This window comes from Colletotrichum spaethianum (assembly GCF_022836535.1).
Source record: "Colletotrichum spaethianum MAFF 239500 DNA, contig10, whole genome shotgun sequence".
Lineage (NCBI taxonomy): Eukaryota > Fungi > Ascomycota > Sordariomycetes > Glomerellales > Glomerellaceae > Colletotrichum > Colletotrichum spaethianum.
The window spans coordinates 1,095,389-1,108,342 of NW_026054780.1; the positions used below are offsets into that span (position 1 = coordinate 1,095,389).

Consider the following 12,954-nt stretch of genomic DNA (forward strand, 5'->3'; position numbering starts at 1 on the left):
CGGGAGATACCATGTACAATCACCACAACGATCAACGCCACGATGCGCAGGCCGGCCTACTTCAGAATGCCCAAGATTCGGCGTATGGTGGGTACTCTTCCGCTTCTCCGGATGCACAGCAGCAGCAGCAGCAGCGTCGGCATCAGCAGCAAACTCAACCCCCTCCATATGCCGCGGCGAATTACCTGGGCCCGGCCGATGAAAGGAGTAAGTTATTTCGCATGAGAAAGTCTCACTGGAGCTGGCACGCATCATGGAACATGTATCTCTGGCTTGTTCTCGGCATCATTTGCGCCATCGGACATCACGTATTCTACCACTTCCTAGATGGTAACCCTGCGGATGATCAGGTGCGCATGCTGCGTTATGGGACAGTTCTCGCCTTTGCGGCGAAGGCCAGCTTGGGAGCTGCTGTGATATCAGCATTTCAACAACGTATCTGGACAACGGTGAGGTCCAGGTTCATGACCATTACTGCTCTGGACTCGATGTTTGCTGCGACGGAGAACTTCATCGCGTTACTTTCTTGGGAGTTTTTAAAAGGTGCCAAGGCAGCAGCTGCTTTGGCCCTGTTTGTCTGGTGAGTTTCTCTTCATTGACTATCTTCTTCGTGACGGTATACTCACGCGGGTATTTAGGCTTTCTCCGCTGGTCGTTATCTTGACTTCAAATACGCTTCTCGTAGAACCTAGAACAGTTGTAGAAAACACTACTTGCCCTAGTGTTCGCAGCCTCAACTTTGCAAAGGAGGACACTCACCAGTGGCGGGAGCCCATTAAGATAGATGGCCGATATGAGATGCCGCTATCTATCTGGAACTCAACCAAGCCCGCGGACTCTGAACCAGAAGGTTGGTTTGACTACTACACAGGACCGAGCCCCAATTTTCAACAAACTGCAACCCTCGGCGCTTTCCTCCAAGAAGTCGTCGCCCGGAGGAATGCTTCAACAGAGGTGTGCAAAAAAGGATGGAACTGCACCTTTGAGATTGATTTCACGGCACCGGGTTACAAATGCAGCGAACAAGCTAGAGGCATCGGTTCGAAACCGGCGAACTTGACGCAACAATCCGGCGAGGCGAAGCCACCCTTCGGAACCGATATCCTCCTTCCCGAAGGAACGTTTGCTTACTATGCCTTTACAAGCGGAGGGGAATACTCTACCACGCAGATGAAAGAAGTCGAGATTGGAGGCATCCCAAAGATGGACCCGCCCTATCCGGAACACATGGGGGCTCTCCGTACGGAACCGGTCATCTGGATAGGCCACGTTGTGCTGCCGGACGCCGAGCACCCTCCGTCTAGAAAGGAGGGCGACGAAAATATGAATTACGTCCCCAAGATATTTGCATGCGAGCACTACGAAACAGAGTACACCGCTGTGTTCAACTACACCGACACCACGCAGTCGGCATACATGAAAAAGCATAAGTTTCTAGCACCCATTATCAACACGACCTTCGTCCCCGGGCTGGATGCTGACGACGGTACGGCGGACAATGTAACCGCAATTCCGAAGGAGAACTACATTCTCCCTCAAGACGTCGAAAGATATCGACGCATTGCCTCCTATCACTCCTTGGGTTTCATGCTTCGCAAGTTCCTCAACGGCACCATACAGGTGGACAAGCAGTCCGCCAACCCAATGGCAAACACAGACGCTATCCAGACCAAACTGCTGGATCCCAGAAATAACTACTTTCCAGTATTCAACCTCCAGGACATGGTGCAAGAATTCTACGAAGACCTAATTCTCTCCATCTTCTCGACCCCCCAGTTCCTTCCCGTAGTCTGGGCCGCGCATACGAACGAAAACACAGGGGGCCTGATTTTAGGCGGCGACCAGCACAACCACTCTGCATACGAATACCCGTGCCAGCGATCGCGGATAGCCAACATGTATAGCTATCATGCGCGGGACCTTTGGATCGTTTACGCTATTGCCATTATTTTGGCGACCTCTGGGGTCGCGCTTGGTGCTCTTGCCGTCAGGGAAAATGGCGGGGTTCTCAGAAACACGCGCTTCTCTAGTGTCGTGGCGGCAACACGCGGGCCGGCACTGGATAAGGTGCACTGGGAGGGTCCGGATAGGGACCGAGGCGATGTGCCGGAGGGCGTAAAGAAGCTGAAACTTGGCTACGGTGTAATTAACCAAAACATCGGCGATGGCTTGGAAGTAGGAGAAAGATACCCCCGACAAAGCATGGTCTGGTCACCCGGCGAGATTCGATGTGGCTTCGGTTTGGAAGGTGATGTTAATCAAAGGCGTAAAGAAGGATCATTGTTTCACAAGTAGCAAACGTTTACATCTAACAAGGCATATATTTAGATGGTAATTAAATATATTGAAAGAGTTGCTGACATGTTGTACCACGGCTATGCTGCTTAATGCAGGACTAGATCGTCCATGGGGCATCCCTCATCAACGGACTGGCTCTTAGTCTTCTCTGTGATGATCTGGCGTGTCAACTCCATGAGCTGGTCAGCAAGTGCGTCATCTTGTGCGAGCTTGCTTCCTGGCTCAGGAACTGCGGGTGGGCAGATATATTGGCCCGACTCCGTGGTCGTCGTGACAGCATAAACCATCGAAACGGCACCTTCCCACTGTGACTTTTTGAAAGGCTCCATGCCAACGGCCATAGCGTAACCCCCAAGAGGGTATCTACAGGTGTTAGAAATCCAGTGTTATACAAAGGGATGGGAATTATTGACTCACGGCTCGAAGATATCCTCCTTACTCATCTTCGTGCTCACGAAACCGGGGTGCGTCGCGTTCATCAAAACATTGGGATGTCCATTCTGAGTGACCTTGCGGTTGAAGTACCGTGCATAAAGAATACCCGCGAGCTTGCTGCGACCGTATTGTCCGTTGGGACCCAGATCCTGGTTGAGTTCTTCAAGACTCTCGAATTTGCAATCACTAGGTGCCGCTTGATGCGCATTGCTAGCCTGGTTGGCAATTCTCACGATGTCGCCCTTCTCCGCCGTCTTCTTGATGACCGGCAGCAAGTGCGAGGTGAGAATGACGTGACCCATGTGATTAACGGCCATGTGGCGGTCAACACCGTAATCCGTGAGCTGGTATGTCATGATACCCCTGCCAGCGTTGTTGACCACAATGTCAAGCCTGTCTGCATCATTCTTGATCTGCTCAGCAATTTCCTTGACACGCTTCCAATCTCCCATATCACACTCAAACCATTTTGTGCGGCCTGCTTTTTCGGCGCCAAGGTCTTTGGAAATGGCATCCTTGGCACCATCGACGACCTCCTTGGAGATGGAAAGAATATAGACCTTGGCAATGTTCTTTTTGAGAAGGGTGTAAGTGACACCGTATCCAATGCCTTCGCTACCGCCAGTAACAACGGCAACCTTGCCGGTCAAGTCGGGACATTCCTCTAGGGTGAATTGGTGAGTCCCCAACTTTGAGGCCGGTCCGCCAAAGTTCTCGGCAATGGTGTTCTGTTTTGATTTTCAATGAGCCCGCAGTTTCACTCCAAAACACACTGCACTAACCTTAACAGCGTCCATGATTGCAGGTGTTTGTAAAGGTCTGGTAGTGTTGTATTGACGGGAGCTTTTGGTAGGTGGTAGACTTTGTAAGGCGATGAACGAGGATCTGGGGTAACATAAATCTGAAAGCCTAGTGCGGCTCACTGCACGGACTACAACTCGTTTGCAGTTCATTGGGTGACGTGTATGTCGAATGATTTCATGCCACTGTCACTCCTCTCAAGCCGCCCTCGGCAACATACATTTGCTTGCTGCTGATTGCTTATAAGGGATGTGGTTGAGCACCTATGAATCATCATATGTGACTGTCTCGTCGATGATCCCATCTTGATGTGGACGCTCGATGACGCGCTCATGTTCGTACCGGAGCGCCCTGGCCGGGCTTGGATCTAGATGCACAGACTAAGCCCTACAGAGATTGGGTTTCAGTTGAAAAGGCATCCAATTTTGCTGAGTGCTGATTACTTGGTGCTTGTAATATTTAACCTGTGGCTGGAGTGTCGTAATAAATGCGTCTTCATTGAAGGTCAAGCTCCACCGCATTGTTTTGTCACCCCGCCGCATTTACAAATGTGTTCCATCATGACTTGAGCTGCTGAATGGGGCACCAGACACCAGATATGGGTGCACAGAATGAAACTGCAGCAAACCAGGCAGTTTACCAGGTAGTTTATTTCCCTGCCGATTTGGCAATGTGTCGAGAGTCAAACAGTTTGGGGCAAGATATTTTGAAAAACATTAGCGGTCAACCTCTGTGCTTAGCCTCTGAGCAATCAATCTTTGAAAATTTAACCTAACGAACCACTAAACTCACATCCAAAGTTGACTTTTTTGCAATTGATGTTTTTGGAGAGCCTCGGAAGAGACCTGGACTGGACGACTTATTCAACAGGTTTTGCAAGAATTCGGTTCCTAAGTGCGAAGAGATAATACTTTCGAATATTATACATGGGCTAAAGATGGCACGATGGCGCGAAGCGCAAGGGTCTGTAGCTCAAACCAGTCTTTGGCAAGGGATCAACAGCATAGTCTACAAATCCTTTGATGAGGTATATAGAACTCAAAGCTGCGAGATTACAATAATCTGGGGTTTAAACATCAATTCATGTATCCGCCATGGGTTCCTCATATCATCCCAAACCCGCTTGAATGTTGTCCATCAGCGTCGCAATTTCACTCCAAAGCTCTAGAAGACCTGCAAGCTCTAGATGATTACGCCGCAGAATATTCACTAGGAAGCCTCACCGCCAGGACGCCTCTTTTCAATGTTGAGAACAACATCAATGAAGCTTCGCTTCAATGCACTCTTCTTCCTCGCAGCAAGCAACTGCGCTGTCTTGAGGATATTTTTGATTTGGCGACCGTTAAGCTGCAACTCGGCCAGCTCCGTGATGTCCTCATTTGAGACCTCGCTCTTAAGGGTCGCACCCTGCAGAAAGTTGTGCCAGATCTGGCGGCGTGATTGGGGAGTCAAGTCGGGGTACTCAAGAGAAACGTGGATTCGAGACTGAAAGGCCAGGTCGATGTTGTCAACGCGGTTGGTTGTCATGAAGAGGATGCCCTCATAGTACTCAAGCGTCCGCAAGAAGATAGAGACGACCTTGTTTCGCTCGAGATCATGCGTCGAGCGCGCCTCGAGGAAAACATCGCATTCATCGAGAAGAAGGATGGCATTCCACCGTGCAACCAACTCAAGGATCCGGGAGAGACCGTTCTCGACTTCCCACGGTTCGGAACCCAGATCACCGGAGCTCAGAGTGTGTAGAGGCACGCGCAAATTCTCAGCCACGGCCTCTGCCGTCAATGTCTTGCCGACGCCAGGGGGGCCAGAGAGCAGACAAATGATACCCTTGCCCTTGCCGGAGATAACATCATCAAAGGTAGAGCCATCTAATTGCGACTCAGAAAAAGCGAGGATAAGCTCTTTTTGGTCTTCGGGCAGCACAAGCTTGTCAAAGGCGTTGCTATTCCAGTCAATTTCAGTCACCTGTTCGACAAAAAAATCCAACCATTTCTTCAGCTTGAGCGAATAGCCACGAGTTCGGGAACGTGCAAGCATTTGATGGTACGGGGTCAATTTGAGGTTGCCGTCCTTTCCAGTGCCATGCTGACGTTTCCACACGGACAACGCTTCCATGTCCTTGGCCGTCCAGTCACTCAAGTAGCGGGTGTTATAGTAGGGACTGAAGCGGTTGAAAGAGTTGATGTCAATCACTACACGACCCTCGACCTGTATAGGTACTTCGTTGCCTTCACGGTCCCATGTGATGGCGGTACCGGAATATTGCTTGTAATGGTGACCGGCGAGCTCCTCAAAGATCTTGCCCCGATGCACCAGAGCCGCACGGAATTTATCCTTCTCGGGGTGGAAAGCCCAGGGATAGGCGCTGAGACCTGTGATTTTCTTCGTACCAAGGAACTCAGGGATGTTGAGCTTCTCCCGATGACGGCCAAAGTTCTTGCCGCCATAATCGACGCAATCAGCGCGTAGCTGAAGGAACTTGCCGCACTGGTTCTCCATGTATTCTGTCTCCTCGAGTTCAAAGGCCGACTGAGGCCCCTTATGGGCGGAGAGGACGATGGCGCCTGGTTGAAAAATCATCCAGAGATGCTCGAAAGTGATGACGCCCTTGGTGACGTAGTCCTCAAACGCCTTAATGATGTTGCCAATTTCGTACTGTAAAATATCGTGCAGAATCGTGAGATGCTCTTTAACGGTCTCATCCAGGTCTTTCTTGTTCAGGTACTTGCGGAACTCCGTCCAGCGGTGCACAAAAGGGCGGAACGGTGCGTCGAATTCAAGGCGCTCCAGCTCACAAGCAACGCCAGTGTAGCCATCCAGAATCTCAACGAGCGCCTTCTTTAACCAGGGACTCTGGATGACAATGGAGTCTGCTTCAAGCTTCTTGCGGCTATCGTTGCTCTTGACATTGCGCACGACGACGGCGTACTGCTCTGTCTCTTCATTCTCGGCTGCGTCCTGGACGTCTTCGGGGTACTTGTCAACCCACGTCCAATTTCCATCGCTGTCCTTTGGCGACTTGTAGATATTCTTGGTTGATGCGATTGAGCCGAAGGGAGCGAGAGGCTTTTTAGGTTCTTGCTTCTCCTCGCCGTTTTCCTTCATCTCGCCGTTCGTGGCATCGTCAATCGTTTCCTCAGGATCTGTGTTGATTGTGCCGTTTGTTGTCTCTTTTCTGGGGGGTTTGGTCTCCTTGGTCGTGTCGTCGACCATGGTGAGGCCCAAAGCCTCCGCTGTTGTGGTTGAGGGTGCCATTGTATTGACCTTGGCTGGACGAAATTGGGGATGATGCTAATGAACTAGGTCAAAATTCATTCTGGACTGGATGTTGGTTGTATATTTATCTCCCTTCACAGCCCACGACATAACTGCGAGCAAATGTATCGACTCTATGCCGGTACTCGCATTACAACCTACATGCGAACAAAGCGCTAGGCATCTTAGGTTCCCCCACGGCGGCTGCCTCAGCGCGGGGTCCAGACCAAATCTTGTGGCTATGACTCACCCATGTTCACAGTTTCCTGGTCTGCACGGTTGCGGAATTGATTATGTTTGGTGTTCTCTTGGAGACAGCATGTTGCTGCCTACACTCATTGAGCCCAATCACGAACAGTTGCCAAATGAGAACGTCAAAAGACTGGAGAAGAGTAAGCACTAAAGTGGATGGGTCCTGGGGCCTCGCGAGGCAGAAGAGCCGTCCATGGTCTCGTAATGATTGAGGCTACCGTGATTGACCGTATTGCTCATACGCCGATCTGTGGCAATAAAGTATCATGATTACCTATTGAAAGTTGTTATTGTCGAGGATTCACGAGAGTTACCGCCGCCCATACCAACTGGAATGGAGGTGAGATCCTTCGGTCCACTGAGGCCTCGTGAAGGATTTCGCGGAACAGCAATTCGAAACCAATGTCCCTGTCAATGCTTGCAGCCAGGCAACCACCGCCCCGAAGCGCCCAGTATTTGTGGAGTTCGTTTGGCTTCAAGCGAGGCAGAACGCGCTGGCCATTCTGTTCTACCCCTGGAGAGAGCTAAGAGGCTGAGCACCAAAGCGGTGCAGCGCCACATGAGGATTAAGACTAGCAAGAGCATGATAGCTGATGGGACCTATAAGCGTTGTTTGCTTCAGACACGTCTCACATCAACGTGATTGTTGCAAGCTGCAACTCCGCCTCGTTGTTTTGCAGTGATAGTAGGCTCCCTCAACTGAAATACTATTACTTGACATTCGAGCGTTTACAAGTCTCCATTACACGACATCTACACGGTTCCGCCACAAAACAGACCTCGAAATAATTCTACACAAGAAATCAAGGAGGCCGTACGCCAAACCCTTGTTTGGATATGCCCCGTCATTTCCAGCTGCTGCTGACTGTTACAGCAGCCGAACAGCTGCGCGGCACCGTATACGACCTATTGGGATCACTTTCCCACATCACCGTGCCGTCCGACGCCACGTTGATAAATTTGTACTGGAACGTTGTTCCTGCTGGCAGCGACACTGTGTAGGTCCACAGATTGTTGGTGCTTGTATATTGTGCTGCCGAAAGCTCCGAAGCCGACGCCGCATTCCAGTTGCCGAATGCTGCAATCGAGCCCGCAATCTTGATTGTCTGGCCCGGATTCGTCTTGACAATTTCATTGAACGTCACGGCCACGTTGCTGGCAATAGCGCATGCACCACTGGTCGCCGTCGCTGTGGCGGTGTTAGTGCGCGTTGAAGCCGGTGGACTACTTCCGCCACCGCCGCCGATGGCGATGTCAGCGCAAGTGAGGTAAATCTGTCCCGTTTGGAACGAGTTCCAGCGGAATGATAGCAATGTGTGGTTTGAGACGTAGTCAGGAATCTTAATCTTCTTGGTGACAGTGTAACCACCCGCGATAGAGGTGTAGCAAGATCCCAGAGGAGCGTTGTCAACACCCTGGCACGCGCGGCGGCTGCTCGCTTGGAACGCATTGCAGGTAAACCAATCGTTCCTCCAGCAGGCCTCTCCCGTGGAACAGTCGGGATTGTAGTCACAGCTTTGGCCCGAAACATCGTTGCAATTCAAGGTGCCGTGTTGAAAGCAGTCCTCGGCAGCCTGCTTCTCTGCCTCTGTGGGTAGATAACCCGGGGTGATAAACTTGTCAACAAGGGCCTGATCCTGGCAAATGCGGTAACTGAACATGCCGCCGTGATCGCCGTTGTTGTCCACGCACCACTGCACATCGACCGTCTGGCCACGTGTATAAGTCACAACAGGAGAGTTGCCCAGTTGCTCGAGGGTTGGTTGTAATCCACACTTACCCGGGCGTTGTAGCCGCAGGGACCGCTTCGACCAACGGTAGCAGCGGTGACATCCGGCCAGGCGGAGACGGGCTCTCGAATCGTGCACTCTGGGCAAGAGTCTAAACCTGCCTTCGTACTTTTAGTCTAATATCACCGGGAAGAATTTCCCCTAGGTACTCTTACCTCGGCGCCTTGTCTTGTGCGACTAGAGGGAGTAGTCAAGTAGCCATGTCCGTAAACATCGTCTATGAGACCAGCAATAGCCAGACTTATGATTGGCCTCATTTGGAAAAACTCGAATAGTAGTTGCGGACTAATAGATGTTACTAGAAAGACGAGGACTGAAATACCTATCGTGTGATGTCCCTCATCATGCTACAAAGAGAAACCGTACTGCTTTTATATTGCTCAGAGGCACAACTTATCGCCAGATCACTTGGTATTGTGATGCCAATTTTGACAATCTTCCTTCGATCGTTTAATCACACAGCTAGCAGGCCAACCAGCATCAGAACAAGCAGCGCCGAAGTACCCCCAACCGAGGCGGTCCTACCCGTGCATGTTTCCCCGGATCTAAACTCATCCAGGCAGTCCGGGAAATCTCTAAATGACATGCAGGCCGTTGTGGGGTGGTAAGTTCTGTTAGTGCCGGCTGTCGTAACTCCAACTGGCAACCTGCGCGGGGTTAATAGGGCCGTTGTATGGCCGCCACCTGAATACATGCCATGCGCCAACCTCATGGTCCGTGGTCTTACACATAGTGTCCGATCTGTCACAGCTGCATGTGCTACTAAGAAAACCAACGCTCTGAGAGTGTTCGACGACACCACAACCCACACCTGAGGCGGAGTTGTGCGGAGTCTCCTGGATCGAGTTGCCATCCCGTCCTGCGGGTCAGATGATCTGTCAAGCTTGCAGGGCATAGGGAAGTGATGCATAGTCACGACCAATTTCAGAATCGAAGAGAAGGCCCGATCAAGGGAAACTTCTCATTTTTCTCCCATTTAGGATGATAGGTCATAGTCTCGTAAATACTCACTTTAGTGAGAAATTGCGTCTGAGAAACGCGCCGAAGAACCTCCGCTCATGGCAACCTGCTGTAGGCAAACAGGTCAGAGTATAATGCCATTGGTGGCTAAATACTCATGGGTCTTCAAGTCTCCCCTTATGTATACTTTGCGTTCGTAATCTGTCGCTTAGGATGAGGCCTACTACCTTACAGACTCACGGGTCATTGAGCCAGCTAACAAAGTCCCAGTAAGTGCAGACTCCTGGGCATCTGCTCCCAGCTCAGACTTTTGGTCCAGCGTAAGGTCAACTGTACTTGAACGGTTGTGGTTGCGAACAAGAGAGGCCGAATCGGCCGGACGTTGTTTTTCGAAGTGAAATATTTCATGGGCCACTGGCTGATCATCAGACGGAGGAACTTGTCACTAAGTAAGCGGTACGTTAATGACTAACGATTAGCCCACTTCAGTACATTAAAGCTGAGAACCGATTGTCCATTCTTAGGCTTTTTAAATGCCTTCCGAGGTATTGCTTCCCAAAGGAAAATAAGGCTCAAATGAGTCAACCTTGGTTGGTCCATAGGTCATTAGGTATACCGTCTTGTGAAGCTTCATCGGCTGTAACTCCACGAGGATATTTGTACCCCAGTATATTTTTACCCCAGTATATTTGTTCAGCTGAGCTTAACTTTTGGTGGTAGAGAAAAGCATGAGCAATGCGTGGAATGTGGAGCCCTATGATCATATTACATACTCTATCATTTATGTAGATTATTCATACAATGGTGTTAAGTTTATATCGCTCATCATGCCCTGCGGTATCCGGAATCGAATGAGCGTTGCCATTTTCGTAAGGGTTGTTTTGCCGCATAACATCCATCTCGATACCACCGCCTTCTCTAATGATATTCTCAGCAGAGCTGATGTACGCCTTTCGTGGCCCTGAACCAATCGTCTCAGGCTTTGTTCCATTTGTCTCTCTACTGTTGTCTCTCTCCCGATTTGAGAGGCCAAGTGTGGACTTAGCCGTCCGCCATGATACCATGATTGCCGAATCTAACACCGGCAAGGACGCAGTCACAGTACCCATAGCTATATCTAGAACTGTCCATCTGAGTATGATGGTGTATTCCCAGAAGATATCCGGCGATTTGAAAGGTTGGATTTGTTGCAGGAGGCCGCCTGTAACCGTGAGGCCACCTGCAGCCCATATGATGAAGAGCCGGATCTTCTTTCCCCGGTCAATGCGAATTCTCCACAAAATAACGATGGGCGTTGCCAGGAGGAGAACACTCTGAACCACATGAATAATGCTGAGGATCTTCGCGCTCAAGAACTGGTCTCCACAAGTCGCCTGTTCTGTTAAGCTGCCTGCGAACTCCCTGTCCCAGACAGCGCGGGGTGGATTGCAGATGAAGATACTCCAAAACACAGCGAGCACAACGTAAGCAACGAGAGCCCCAAGAAAAATGTCGGCCACAATTCTCCATGTCCTGTACGCCGTATCAACGATTCGACGAATAAAGAGGGTGATCGAGATCTTGATGATGCCAACAGTGGGGTAGTAAAGCAATCGACAAATTGTTAAGTAATACGAGTAGAATTGGTAGTCGTTGTAGGTATTTTCCCAAGTATGTGTACCTCCTCCAGCGTCGACAACGACCAGTATCTGGAGAGTCGGATATACTATTGCCATGGTCTGAAACAAAAGATTGTCAGCCTATTTGAGCCATGAGCATGATGAAGGGCCTGTCTTCTACGTACGGCTCCTGCGCATAGCACCCAGTCATCTCATCCAAGCTTGGTATGAGCCCCTCGTTCTCGGACCCAAAGTCTTGCTGCCGTCGGAACAATGATGGCAAGCATAACAATGACCATGCCGGCAATTATGGCGGGCTGCTTGGACTCGTGGACGGCATTCTTTGGCTCCTTTGCAGCAAACACATATCCCAAACTTGGATCCAGAGTCGTGATGCCATACTGTCGATATATGCCCCTGATGATGTTGTAGTCTCTTACATTATTTGGCGGTTTCCCGATCTTTGCGGACTTTGTTGTGTTGGACATGACGAGCGGGAGTCTTCGAAAGAAACTCGACTCGAGAGGGAGAAACCCACAATGGAAGGCTAGTATGCTTTAAACGAGATCGTTCAGGCTGATCATATTATTGTATAAATCTGAAGCAGCATAGCGCTTAACCCAGGCTGATTTCGCCTGGTTGTCAGTTGTATTTCTCGATCGATGTCTTTCGCGGGTTCTCCCCCATGTGACAAGTAGGCCCAGGATCATGGGTAAGAAGGTTCGTTATTATATTGAGAAGGATTTCGGAGCGGCATGGACATAGTCGGGGGAATGCTGCTATTTTAGCGGCTCGTTATACTATACTCCGATTAGACTAGGCGCACGGTTAAGGTTCTCCCTAAGCGGGCAGTTGGAATGAAATGCTGATGCGATCGCGAGTCATAGTCAGGCCTCAACCTTATAAAGAAGGCAAGAAGCACATTCGACGCTGGCATGATCGCAACACAGTTCTAAGGGTCAACTTCATAGCATCAGAGACCAGATAAACGCAAGCTACAGGGGCGAAGCCCATAAAAAGCCCTCTTAAAGCACATCTCGCTTCTCTGTAATATCGGTTCATTGGCCACAATTTGTTGAGCAACAAGTCTGATGAGAAAGACTGCACGCCTGTAGCTCATCATTCGGCATGTGTTCGCTGTTCAACATCTACGCATCAAGATTACATCATAGTCCAGCTTAGAGCACTCATTGCGCTTGTGCTCGCTCTTGGGGCACTTGTTGTGAACTCAACTGCCGATGTAGCTGCACAGGCCTGAGCGACTTAAGTTTTAATGTAGTTCTACGGAAACTTTGCACACGTCAAAGCGCATCAGGCAACATCATCATCGGCAAGCTTTATGTCGAGAAGCTCACTCCAGTCATCAGACGTCGGCCAACCCCACTGATCTTCATCCACGGCAGCGTTGTTTCGGGAACCACATGGCTGAGCATGCCTGGTAACCGGCCCGGATGGGCAACCTACTTCCTTAGACAAGGGTGCCCAGTATATCTCATCGATGCGAAGGTTACACTGCCAGCAATTTGGGAAATTTCGCCATGGCGATGGTCATGTCCACGGCATTG

At 50.3% G+C, this 12,954-nt stretch overlaps 4 protein-coding genes across 4 annotated transcripts; 1 reads left to right on the forward strand and 3 right to left on the reverse strand.

Annotated features, from left to right (window-relative positions):
- Positions 1–260: 260 nt before the first annotated feature.
- On the forward strand, positions 261–2,295 carry ColSpa_04846 (uncharacterized protein; the record flags this gene model as incomplete). Its single annotated transcript, XM_049271058.1, has 2 exons — positions 261–580; positions 732–2,295. The coding sequence occupies 2 exons, from the start codon at positions 261–263 to the stop codon at positions 2,293–2,295; spliced, it is 1,884 nt and encodes a 627-aa protein (XP_049127015.1).
- Positions 2,296–2,384: 89 nt separating this feature from the next.
- Positions 2,385–3,530, reverse strand: ColSpa_04847 (putative oxidoreductase; the record flags this gene model as incomplete). The annotated part of the gene is made up of 3 exons (XM_049271059.1): positions 2,385–2,661; positions 2,716–3,461; positions 3,516–3,530. 3 exons carry the CDS (start codon positions 3,528–3,530, stop codon positions 2,385–2,387), a joined length of 1,038 nt encoding a protein of 345 aa, XP_049127016.1.
- A 1,213-nt stretch (positions 3,531–4,743) lies between these two features.
- On the reverse strand, positions 4,744–6,747 carry ColSpa_04848 (ATP-dependent zinc metalloprotease FtsH; the record flags this gene model as incomplete). Its single annotated transcript, XM_049271060.1, has 1 exon — positions 4,744–6,747. One exon carries the CDS (start codon positions 6,745–6,747, stop codon positions 4,744–4,746), a length of 2,004 nt encoding a protein of 667 aa, XP_049127017.1.
- A 3,838-nt stretch (positions 6,748–10,585) lies between these two features.
- ColSpa_04849 (uncharacterized protein) lies at positions 10,586–11,877 on the reverse strand (the record flags this gene model as incomplete). The annotated part of the gene is made up of 2 exons (XM_049271061.1): positions 10,586–11,479; positions 11,638–11,877. The coding sequence occupies 2 exons, from the start codon at positions 11,875–11,877 to the stop codon at positions 10,586–10,588; spliced, it is 1,134 nt and encodes a 377-aa protein (XP_049127018.1).
- Positions 11,878–12,954: the final 1,077 nt, after the last annotated feature.